Genomic DNA, 13048 nt, shown 5'->3' on the forward strand with positions numbered 1-13048 from the left:
ATTAAAAGAACAATTCTTATTTAGAAACTTAAATGGAAAAAGTTGACTAGAGAGTTGAATTTTATGCAAACGACCCCGGAATGGAATTTTGATGATGTCAATAGCTTCGTATGATGATTTCGGACTTGGGCGTATGTTCGAATTTGGATTTGGAAGTCAGTAGGACAATTCGACGCATTTTGGCAAAAGTTGAAAAATAGAAGATTTTTGGAAAAATCCTACCGAAGGGTATTTTTTGATAACGTGGTCGGATTTCGATTCCTGAGACGGGAATAGCTCAATTACGTCAATTATGACTTGTGTGCAAAATGTGAAGTCATTCCGGATTGATTTGATACGTTTCGGCACAAAATATAGAAGTTGGAAGATTTAAAAACTTATAATCCGATTCGATGTGCAATTCGTAATTTCGGCATTGTTTGACGTAGTTTGAAGCCTCGACAAAGTTCGTATTGTATTTTGGGACAAGTTGGTATAATTGGTAGAGATCCCGGGGGCCTCGGGCGTGTTTCAGATGGTTAAACGGATCAAAATTGGACTTGAAGGAACTGTTGGATCTGCCACTCGTGTCATCGCATCTGCGATGAAATTGATCGTAGATGCGCCATCACATATGCGAGATTGAGGTCACATACGCAAAAGGAAAAGGCCTGGTCAGTGGTCGCAGGTGTGAAAACTACCCCGCTTCTGCGTGATCGCAGAAGCGGGCAAAGAAGGTGCAGAAGCGGAAGAGCATCGCAGGTGTGCATGAGGCATCGTAGAAGCTATTCTCGCAGAAGCGGAAACGCTTCCGCAAATGCGATGAACAACTGGGCAGTGCACTTCCACAGAAGTGAGTTTTTACTCGCAAAAGTGGCTTCGCAGGTGTTGCGGCCAAACGCACACGCAATTATACGCGGTCGTCAAGTACTAAAGTGACTAAAAGTCGGCTGTTGAACCCACGAGGACTTGTGATTAACTATTAACTAAATTAGACTATCCTAATTATCTAAACAAGAATTACACCTAAAAATATTTGATTCTAAACTAATTAAATAAAAAAATATAAATAATGAACTTTGAACAGAGAAAGAGCAGATTTTTATGATATCAATGTAATGAAAACAATCTAAGGTTATGGGCTATCTAACAATCCTATTGTATTCTTTAATTGAATTGACCGACTAATTTATCTAGCTTATTGGTTGACAGGGTTAATATTGCTCATAAGAATCTGTCGAGTTCTTGCTCGCCTATTCAAGCTAACCTAACGCCTATATGTCTATGGAGTTAGAATCAACAAGAACGCATTTATAATTCCTGTAAATCAACCATGCAAGATAATTAGGTATATGTCTATCCTAACCACGAATCCGTTCCCCGATGCCCGAGTTCAAGAACTTGCTCTACTCAATCCTATATGCAATCTAGAATTCTCACTTTCGAGGTCAATTCTAGATTCGTAGATAGTATTCAATTGGTGATCAAGCAATTAAACAATTAAGCGCAAGATTGAATAAATAAACCAATATGATAAATCAAGAAGGTAAAATCAATATCCGAATAACAATAGTCATGAAAGAACCACAACCCTAGAACGTGAAGTTTAGCTCCACATAGACATGGTAGCCAAACAACAAATCATACAAAGAAACATAAAAATTACTAAGTTTGGTGAGAGAAAGATGGAACTTGATGAATTCCGGCCTCCACGGCGGCTCTATGCTTGTGTTTTCTCTCTCAAAACATCCTTCTCCTTTTTAAAATAGGTTTAGGTTGGCTTTTATATGAGTTGGGGGCGTCTTGGGGTCGAAATAACCGAGTCCCGGTCGAAATAGGACATGTTCACGTTTTTGAGCGTCCAGGGCAGCGTGGGGCGCTGGCCCTGGCGCTCAAATATTTTAGCTATTGTAAATTGCGCCACAGCCAGCGCCCCACACTGGCTGTGGCCCTCAAATTTCACTTTTTTCCTTTTTGTCCCGATTTTGCTCCAATTCGCGCCCTTTCGTCCCAAATTGCATCCGAATGATCCCTACACATAGAAATACCAAAAGTTAGCACAAATAATCATATTAAACATCTCAAATCGTCGAGACATGAGCAAAATATGAGGCAGTATATATCAAAATATGCATACATTAAGCCGATTATCAACACCCCACACTTAGACTCTTGCTCGTCCTCGAGCAATGGAACTATATTAGCACCCCCCGAAACGTACTTAGCACTATGAAAGAGGACCTCACAATTAACTCAATCAAACACCCTACCTTTTGACTATGATCGATGTCGGCAATTAAGTATGAACACACAAATTTCACATTCTTCCCGTTTTTAAATAGCCCAAGTATACTCAATATTTTTTAACCAACTCAATCAACTCAAGCAACCTCTCCACAATCACCTTACCTCAAGAGACGACTCGTTACCACTAAGCATCCTCAACTCACGCACTCACCTAACATAAGAAAGTATACAATATCACCAATCCGTCATGAGATCAAGTGCCCTCACCACAAGCAAAAGAGTGAATATCAAAGTACTCCACAAATTTAAATATGTCATTGAACATAAATTAAGGACATCACACAATTGAACAACATTCACTCACTCTCATAAAGAATTTATGTGCATCCCATGGTCGTACCATAAGCTTGCCCGAAGTGTACATTTCTACTAAACTAAGCTAGCTAAATCTAGGATCAATTAGGACTTTAAGGTTGTAATGTAGGCTAAGGGATGGGTAGGATATATTTAGGAATAGTGACTAACCCTCCTAAGCACTTTAATACACTATACTAACAATTCAAGCACAATTGCTTCGCAACCAATTCACTTGTCATACACCATAACTAACATAGCCCTCTTTTCCATCAAGCACCTCTATGGTTTCACTAGCACGAGTGAGAAAGATTAGGAGGTGTGTCTTTCTACATTATTTGAACTTTTGTTTGCTCTTTCTTGCAAACAATTTCCTCATTTTTTTTCTTTTTTTTTACACACTCCATACGTTGAAGTTCATAAGCTAGTGACCTTTATTCACAATTTTAGTGCACCTTAAGGGCCCTTCCATGGTTCCACTCGAAAGCCACTTCCCAATCTCTCACCTTACTTCTTCTAGCGACTAAGTGCCTTAGGAGGTAAGGGTTCAACAATCTCTCATTAAGAACAAAGTAGGAGTACGGCTTATAATGTGGGTGCCAAGGAAACGGTCTATAGGATCATAGGGGATAGCAATGGAAAATTTCTATTTGTCAGTGACAAACACCTTTATGGTCAAGCAAGAAACGCCTACGTCATCTCCTAGACTAGCACAACTTAATGATTTTGCGTTGATATACACACAAGGCAAGTTTTAGACTACACAAGATAGCACAGAATATCAACAATCCTTACACACACATGGCACTTGACTCACTCAAGACGGTTCTGTGTGACTCTCAGGTCAAGCAAGCATATCAAGTTGAGAATTTTTTAAGCAACACTGCACTAGGTGGCATACAAGTCAATCAACTGAGAAAAAGGCGTCAAAGAGTAGGCTACTTAATTTACTTGGGCATTACATTTCAAATCATATATGTAGGAAGACAGAGTGTATGCCCTAACTTAACTTGCCAACACCAAACATGTCAACAGGTACCTCAGAGCATCTTGGTTTTCTCCCTTTTCCTACTCCTAAAAAAAAAACTAAACTAAATTTTCCGGTTCGAGCTACACCCTTGGAAAAGAACCAATGTTAAAAGAAAAACCAAGGGATACTACCTAACTACCTAAAAAAACAAAAGTAAATATTTTTGGTATTTTTAATCGGAAATTAATCCCTCAAGAAAATTGTCCAATAGATCCATCATCGGGAAAAGTCCAAAAACAAATTTTCAATTTTTTCTCAATTTTTTTCTGTTTTTTTTAAAATCCTTTTTTTAATTACTACTACTACTATACTACACCATTAATTCTACTAACTATGCTATTAAAAATAAGAAGTTAGCTAACAATAAAAAGATAAGAAACTAACAATATACTAATATAATACTATAGAAAGAATAGAGAATCTTCCACCCCACACTTAAAAGAGTGCAGTGTCCTCAATGCACAAATAAAGAAAAAATAACAAGGGTGGACAAGAAACTCCCTGAAAGACCAAAGGCCGAAGCAATAGCAGCTCACGTGATACTCAGTCTTCTCCCATGGATGGTCCTTTGTGCGGGTACCTCACACTAGTTCCAACCATCTGGCTCGCTTTTGCATGCTTCCAGTGAATTTTCTTCCTATTCTCATAATCCTACAAAACAAAACAACACTACAAAAATAATAAAATAAACAAAAATAAATAAAGCAGTAAAGCTGGGTTGCCTCCCAACAAGTGCCTAATTTAATGTAGCGGCACGACATGAACCGCTCTTTGCCTCCACCTCGAACTTATGAATTGAGCCCCTAACATGGCATCCAGTATGCGTTTATGCTCCAGTGGTGGGGCTACAATGATAACCAAGCAAAGTAATAAATTTTTCACTCTACACTTCTCGGCCTTTAGATGAGGAATGTAATTTTTGCTTTTTGACACAAAAAATTCAAGAAAATAGACACTCTCATCCTCACCCTTTGACCCCCTCATTGGCTCAGATGGCTCGATTACTATCTTACTATCTAAACACAATGTGGAAAAAATGATTGAAATGGGGTCTAATGCGCCTTAACTCATGAATTGTACTTCTATTTACATCCCCATATATACACACACTCAAGTCTCCAAAAGTAATGTTATCTATTCCCTCATATGAATCTAGAGAATTCTTCTCAATATTGGCATCCTCAAGAAAAACATGGTCTAATGATTGGTATTCTCGTTTGGTCTAGAAGATGTTTTATAGCTTCACACAACTCATCATTAAATTGTTGGCCATTACACGCATCAACCTTTTCATTCAAATTTGCATCCAAGTTATGCACAACCAAGCCAAAATTATCAATTTTATGTGCAAGATCATCTCTCTCCTTAGATCAATCATTCATCAATGTTGTCAGAAGATAACGTCGTTCCGCATATTTCCTTAATTGAGAATATTCGTCCCAATACCAACCCTTACTCCCATATTCAAATTCAGATTTCCAAGAGTTCAGGTCATGACAATCCCAAAATGACGAGCCATATAAGTCTTCCGTAGACCAAGAGTCTTCATCAATAACCTTACCTCCATATATTTTATCCCCAGATGTCATTGTGAAAGAACTAGAAACAGACTAAGAGAAAAATCAAATAGTTATAAAAATAAAATATTTACAAAAAGAGAAGGAAAAAAAAAACTTGTAAAGATAAAAGTAAAAGCCTAATGTAGAAAAATAGTTAATTTCTAAGTCCTCGGCAACGGCGCCAAAAACTTGTTGCGGCCAAACGTACACGCAAGTATACGCGGTCCTCAAGTAATAAAATGACTAAAAGTCGGATGTCGAACCCACGAGGACTTGTGATTAACTATTAACTAAATTAGACTATCCTAATTATCTAAATAAGAATTAAACCTAAAAATATTTGATTCTAAACTAATTAAATAAAAAAATATAAATAATGAACTTTGAATAAAGAAAGAGCAGATTTTTATGATATCAATGTAATGAAAACAATTTAGGGTTATGGGCTATCTAACAATCCTATTGTATTCTTTAATTGAATTGATCGACTAATTTATCTAGCTTATTGGTTGACAGGGTTAATATTGCTCATAAGAATCTGTCGAGTTCTTGCTCGCCTATTCAAGCTAACTTAACGCCTATATGTCTATGGAGTTAGAATCAACAAGAACGCATTTATAATTCCTGTAAATCAACAAAGCAAGGAAATTAGGTATATGTCTATCCTAACCACGAATCTGTTCCCCGATGCCCGAGTTCAAGAACTTTCTCTACTCAATCCTATATGCAATCTAGAATTCCCACTTTCGAGTTCAATTCTAGATTCGTAGATAGTATTCAATTGGTGATCAAGCAATTAAATAATTAAGCGCAAGATTGAATAAATAAACCAATATGATAAATCAAGAAGGCAAAATCAATATCCGAATAACAATAGTCATGAAAGAACCACAACCCTAGAACGTGAAGTTTAGCTCCACATAGACATGGTAGCCAAACAACAAATCATACAAAGAAACATAAAAATTACTAAGTTTGGTGAGAGAAAGATGGAACTTGATGAATTCCGGCCTCCACGGCGGCTCTGTGCTTAAGTTTTCTCTCTCAAAATGTCCTTCTCCATTTTAAAATAGGTTTAGGTTGGCTTTTATATGAGTTGGGGGCGTTTTGGGGTCGAAATAACTGAGTCCCGGTCGAAATAGGACATGTTCACGTTTTTGAGCGTCTAGGGCAGCGTAGGGCGCTGGCCCTGGCGCTCAAATATTTTAGCTGCTGTAAATTATGCCACAGCCAGCGCCCCATGCTGGCTGTGGCTCTCAAATTTCACTTTTTGCCTTTTTGTCCCGATTTCGCTCCAATTCGCGCCCTTTCATCCGAAATTGCATCCGAATGATCCCTACACATAGAAATACCAAAAGTTAGCACAAATAATCATATTAAACATCTCAAATCGTCAAGACATGAGCAAAATATGAGGCGGTATATATCAAAATATGCATACATTAAGCCGATTATCAGGTGCGACTAAAATGTCCGCAGGTGCGAAACTGGGCAGGAACATAAGGATGGAACTTTGCCATTTTATTTTGGAATTTTTGGAGCTCGAATTTGGGCGATTCTGGAGGGATTCTTCACAGGCTTTGTTGTGGTAAGTGTTCTATATCCTAAAGTGATTATATTTTATGAATCTATTGTTATATTCATCATTTAACTCGGATTTAAATGGAAGAAAATCAAGATTTTTGTAAAATCTTCCAAAGACAAAAATTTAAGATTTGGAGGTCGAGTTGTTATTGGAATTCGATAAAATTTATATGGTTGAACTCATATCGGAATGGGTGTTCGGATTTCATTTAAATTTTGTCGGGTTCCGAGGGGAAAGCACCGCATTGACTTTTGTTGACTTTTTAAAATAAATTTTTAAGTCGACGTATTATTATCCGGAATTGTTTCCGATGAATTTTAATGAAGTTATACAATTAATTTGGATAGATTTGAGCTGTCCGGAGGTCAATTCAAGCAAGAAAGCTATTTTAGAATATCGGCCTAGCTTCAAATAGGTAAGTGTCTTTCTTAACCTCGAGTGGGGAAATTACCCCTTAGGCATTGAGTCTTATGTGCCATTTGTGAAATGTAAAAAAACCGTGTACGTGAGGTGACGAGTACATACTCGGGATTATATGTGCAAAATTTATTGAGATAAAGTCTTGAGCAAATCGTGTAGTAATTTGTATAATTGTTAGTATTTATTAAATCATCTACTTGCCATGCCTAAATCCTTGTTGTTGAATTTGTTTTATATGACAATTTGATGTGATTGTTACTCGAAAGTTTGTGTAATTTCGTGAGTATTGTTGGTTTGATATTTGTGGGATTTAATTTCATTATGGATTTTTTCTCTGCAAATAATTAATTAAATGAACTTAATAAGAGATATTAATATAATTATCTAAATCTGGATTAGTGAAGGCGTGCCCTATGTTGATTATTTTTCTATCTCTGTTGATTGTTTTTGAGGTTTTATATATACATTGTGTGGAGCCTTGGGCTACTTGTTGTGAAATTAATTGATTTTGTTATATCCTTGGAATTTGGTGTGGCCATTGGGCAAACTGTAATGTGGATTGATTTTGTTAGTTTGCCGTGATAATTTGCCGAGTAAATTGTTGTGTTGTGTGAGTTATTATTTTGAAGAGATAAGGATGGCATTTCACCGTTAATATTATGTAGGTATAAGGGTAGCATATCACTGTTGTTGTGTTTGTTGGAATATTGTCTGGGCGGAGTGATAAAGGTGGCTATAGGAGCGATATAGGTGGCTATAGGAGCGATAAGGGTGGCTATTGATATTGTCAGGAGGTAGGGATAAGGGCGGCTATAGGAGAGATAAGGGTGACTATAGGAGAGATAAGGGTGGCTATTGTCAGGGACGATATGTGATGATGTGGAGTTGTGGTGTTGGTGATTTTCATGTGATGTTGTGATTTTCTTGTGTTTATTTTTATACCTTGTACAATTTGTCTTGTTGTTGGTAAATTGATAATAATCTGATTTATGTTGAAATTGGGAGCATGTGGCTATTGCCAGGCAGATTATAAAATGAAATTTGGGCATGAGGTGCTGTGATTAAATAATGAGGATATTGGCACGTGAATTGTTCGTGTAGTCGCGATATGAAATGGGGGTACAAGGTGCTGTGATTAAATGATAATAATATTGGCACGTGATCTGTCCGTGCAACTGTGATATGAAATGTGGGCACGAGGTGCCGGGGAGAATATGTTGATTTAATTATGGACACGAAGTGCCGTGAAAATATGAAAATGGGCTGAGACCCGTATTTACGAAAATATGGTATTGGCCTGAGACCCGTATTTTTAAGATTATGAAATAAGGTATCACATGGTGACTTCTTAATTGAAAGAATTATATTCAAAATACTTATTTGGAAGGATTTTATTTAGAAAGTATTATATGAAAGAATTGTATTTGAAAGATATTTATTTGAGAAAATTATATTTGAAAAGATTTATTGAAAGAATTATATTTAAAAGTTAATATTTTGAGAAAATTATATGTGAAAGACATTTATTTGAAGACCCTGATTTAATTGGGTGTACTTGTATTTATTATTTGTTGAACTATATTAATGGTGTTCTTGTTGTCTTATTGTGCATAACACTGGTTGTTTTATGTTGCCCTTATTGTTATTTATTTCCTATTATTTTGTATATTATATTGCACATGCTATTAGACTAGTTAGTGTCTTGACTGTACCTCGTCTCTACTCCAGTGAGGTTAGTCTTGATACTTACTGGGTACCGACCGTGGTGTACTAATACTACACTTCTACTCATTTTTGTGTAGAGTCAGGTATTGGAGATATCGGACTTGAGCAGAGTTAAAGCGGGATCGTAAGGATTCAAGGTAGAGCTGCTTGATCGTCGCAGTCCATTAGAGTCTTTTCATTTCATTGTACTGTTAATTTGTAATCAAATAGTATTGTATATTCGGTCCTCGTGATCATTCCATTTATTCAGTTAGAGTTCGTGACTCAGTACTAACAGTCTTGGGAGGTTGTATATTCATATTTGTTTCGCTGTTAGTTTTGATTACTTATTTAATTAAAAAAATGTAATTAAAATCGGCTTACCTAGTCTTAAAGACTAGGTGCCATCACGACGCCTGTGGTGGGATTTTGGGTCGTGACACCTATGCAAGATATGACATAAAGCTAATAAGGAAAGAATATGAATGTAAGGCCAATAGGAGAAATAATTTAAGTTACAATCAATAGTGAAGATAAGGGGAACACGAATGGCAACGAGAAATAACAAAGTAATTAAGCAACAACATAGTCGGGGTACGGATGAAGTATGAATGTGTTCAAGTAGTGAAAGCGATGATAACTCAACCAATCAAATCATTCCTAATACACGAATTTCAACAATCCCACTTCTCATAATCTCAGATCATAAATCACAACTTCCAACCATTTAACACACATGGCACTTGTGCCAACATTTTCCATATCACTTCGCACGACAAAATCCACATGCTACCAGGTACTGGGTTTAACCAAAACTCATATTTTGCAAATTTGGCATATAACTGATTATTCTTCAAAGTCTGAAGCACAATCCGAAGGTGCTGCTCATGATCCTCTTGACTGCTGGAGTAAATCAAGATATCATCAATGAACGCAACCACAAATGAGTCCAAATAAGGCTTGAACACCCGATTCATCAAACCCATAAATGTTGCTGTGGCATTTGTTAGCCTAAATGACATCACTAGGAATTCGTAATGCCCATACCGAGTCCGAAAACTGTCTTAGGGACATCAGATGCCCTAATATTCAACTGATGGTAACCAGACCTTAAGTCGATATATGAAAACACCTTGGCACCCTAAAGCTGATCGAATAAGTCATCAATTCTTGGCAACGGATATTTGTTTTTGATAGTGGCCTTGTTGAACTACCAATAATCTATACACATCAGCATAGAGCCATATTTCTTCTTTACAAATAGTAATGGTGCACCTCAAGCCGAGACACTGGGTCTAATGAATCCATGATCAAGCAAGTCTTGTAATTGCTCCTTCAATTCTTTCAACTCCGGCGGGGCCATACAGTGTGGTGGAATAGAAATGGGCTGAGTGCATGAAGCTAAATCAATACATAAGTCAATATCTCTTTCGGGAGCATTCCTAGCAGATCTGCAGGAAATACATATGAAAATTCACGGACAACTGGAACTGAATACATATAAGGAACTTCCGCCCTGGGATCTCGAATATAAGCCAAATAAGATAGATACCCCTTCTCGACCATATGCTGAGCTTTCACATAAGAGATAACATTGCTGATAGAATGGCCAAGAGTCCCTTTCAACTCTAGTCGAGGTAACCCCGACATGGCTAAGGTCACCATTTTGGCATGACAATCCAATATAGTATGATAAGGTGACAGCCAATCCATACCCAAGATAACACTAAAATGAAGTAGAAGATCCATGCTAGTCTCAAGACTCCCAATAGTAACCACACATGAATGATAGACATGATCTACTACAACAGAGTCTCCCACCGGTGTAGATAGACACATAGAAGCACTCAGAGAATCACGAGGTACAACCAAATATGAAGCAAAATAGGAGGCCACATAGGAATAAGTAGATCCTGGATCAAATAAAACTGAAGCATCTCTATGGCAAACTGGAACAATACCTGTGATCACAGCATCAGATGATTCGATCTCAGGCCTAGCTCGAAAAGCATAAAATCGGGGTTGGGCCCCACCACTATGAACCGTGTCTCTGGGATGACCTCTAACTGGTTGGCCTCTACCTCTAACGGCCTGACTTCCACCTCTAGCTGGCTGAGCATTCGGTGAAGCAACCGGTGCCGGTATGATTGCACGGGAATTATGCCGAGATTTGTTGCTCGACAACCTAGGGCAATACCTTTTGATGTGACTAATATTCCCATACACATAACACCCATCATGTTGCCATGGCTGCTGAAGATAAAGCTGACCCGAACGGACCAGATAACTATTGTGATGACTCTGGAGTGGTGGTGCACTGATAGGAGCTGAATATGTACTAAATGTTGGCTGCCTAGAGTAAGGAAAAATAGGACCATAACTCGCTGAAGCACCGTGAGATGCCTGAAGTCCTGAATGAAATGGCTTGGGAGGACGACCCCTACCAAAATTACCCCTGCCTCCAGACGAGGCACCACTGAACCCACCGAACTGACGAGGCCTCTTATCAGGCCCATGCCCTCTTTCCTGTGCAAGAACCATCTCGATCCTCCTAGCAACGTTAGCAGTCATCTGAAAGGAAATCTCACTTCCGGTCTCCTTGGCCATCTGAAGCCGGTTAGGGTGAGTGAGTCCATCAATAAACCTCCTCACTCTCTCTTCCTCAGTAGGTAGTAAAAGGAGAGCATGACGATCTAGATCAACAAAATGGGTCTCGTACTGAGTAACAATCATACTGCCTTGCTGGAGATGCTCAGATTACCTATGGTAATCCTCTCTTGATGTGATAGGGAGGAACTTCTCTAGAAATAGCCGTGAGAACTGCTCCCAAGTCAATCCAAGCGACCCAGCTGGTCTGGTCAACATATAATCTCTCCACCACCTCTTGGAGGAACCCTTCATCTGAAATGCAGCAAAATGGACCCCATTGGTCTCAACTATACCCATGTTCCGCACTACCTCATGGCATATGTCGAGATAATCATGTGGGTCCTCAGAAGGTGTACCACTGAAGTGAACTGGAAAGAGCTTAGTAAACTTGTCCAACCTCAATAAAGCCTCAGAAGACATGGAGAGCCAATCACCGGCCTGTGCCGTAAGAACTAGCAGAACTATCCCAATTGGTGGGGATGCTGGAGCTTGATAGTGTGGAGCCACCTGCTCGGTAGCGGGAGTAGTGGGAGTTTGTGCACCTCCCCTAGCCTGTGAGACAACTGGTGCCACTGGAAATGTACCATTCAGGGCCACGCCCTCCATAAGACTCACCAAATGGACTAGAGTGTCCTAAAGCACCAGAATAGCTATGAATCCTTTCGTGACCTGAATTGGTCTAACCGGTATAGTCTGAACTGGAACCTCCTCCTGAAGATCCACCTGAGGTTCTACAATGGGTGTTGCTGATCGAGCTCTAGACTGAGCTCTACCTCTGCCTCTGCCTCGGCCTCGACCTCTACCCCTAGTCATAGTTTCCATCGGGGGATCTGGTCCCTGTCAGTCGGTAGATGTATTACGTGTTCTCTCCATCTTTGAAAGAATAAGAATAGAATGGTTCAATCATCGATGATAGAATAAAATCGCACGACAGAATAAGAAAGAAGTGATATTGTTCTTAAACTTCATAGCCTCTAAGAGATAAGTACAGATGTCTCCGTACTGATCCTTCAGACTCTACTAAGCTTGCTCATGACTCGTGAGATCTAGGTAACCTAGTGCCTTGATACCAACTTGACACGACCCAAAATTCCTACCTCCGGGATCATGATAGCGTCTAACATTTCACTTGCTAGGCAAGCCAACGTTAGAATATAATTAGCCATTTTAACACAATTTTGAATTAATTAATAACAAAGAAACAAATGCGGAAATAAGGTCTGACATAAAGTGAATAATCTATAATAATCGCGATATCTAAATACCATCCCAGAACTGGAGTCACAAGTGCACGAGCTTCTAGAATAATACAAATAAGGGTCTGAATAAAATAAAGTTGTCTGAAAGAAAACACACAGCTAAAATAAAGCAGAAGGGGACTTTAGAACTGCGGACGCTATACAGTTATACCTCAAGTCTCCTCTGGGTAGCTGAAATCCGAGCAAGTCTATGGTACACCACTGGGACCAACTCCAAAATTTGCACAAGAATGCAGAGTGTAGTATGAGTACAATCGACCAA

At 38.7% G+C, this 13048-nt stretch overlaps 1 protein-coding gene across 1 annotated transcript; it reads right to left on the minus strand.

Moving 5' to 3' along the window:
- Positions 1 to 10279: 10279 nt before the first annotated feature.
- On the minus strand, positions 10280 to 11611 carry LOC138908333 (uncharacterized). Its single transcript, XM_070198990.1, has 2 exons — positions 10840 to 11611; positions 10280 to 10329 (listed from the first exon to the last, which is right to left on the minus strand). Exons 1-2 carry the CDS (start codon positions 11609 to 11611, stop codon positions 10280 to 10282), a joined length of 822 nt encoding a protein of 273 aa, XP_070055091.1.
- Between the last annotated feature and the right edge of the window lie 1437 nt (positions 11612 to 13048).

This window comes from Nicotiana tomentosiformis, chromosome 3 (genome assembly GCF_000390325.3).
Source record: "Nicotiana tomentosiformis chromosome 3, ASM39032v3, whole genome shotgun sequence".
NCBI classification, from domain to species: Eukaryota; Viridiplantae; Streptophyta; class Magnoliopsida; order Solanales; family Solanaceae; genus Nicotiana; species Nicotiana tomentosiformis.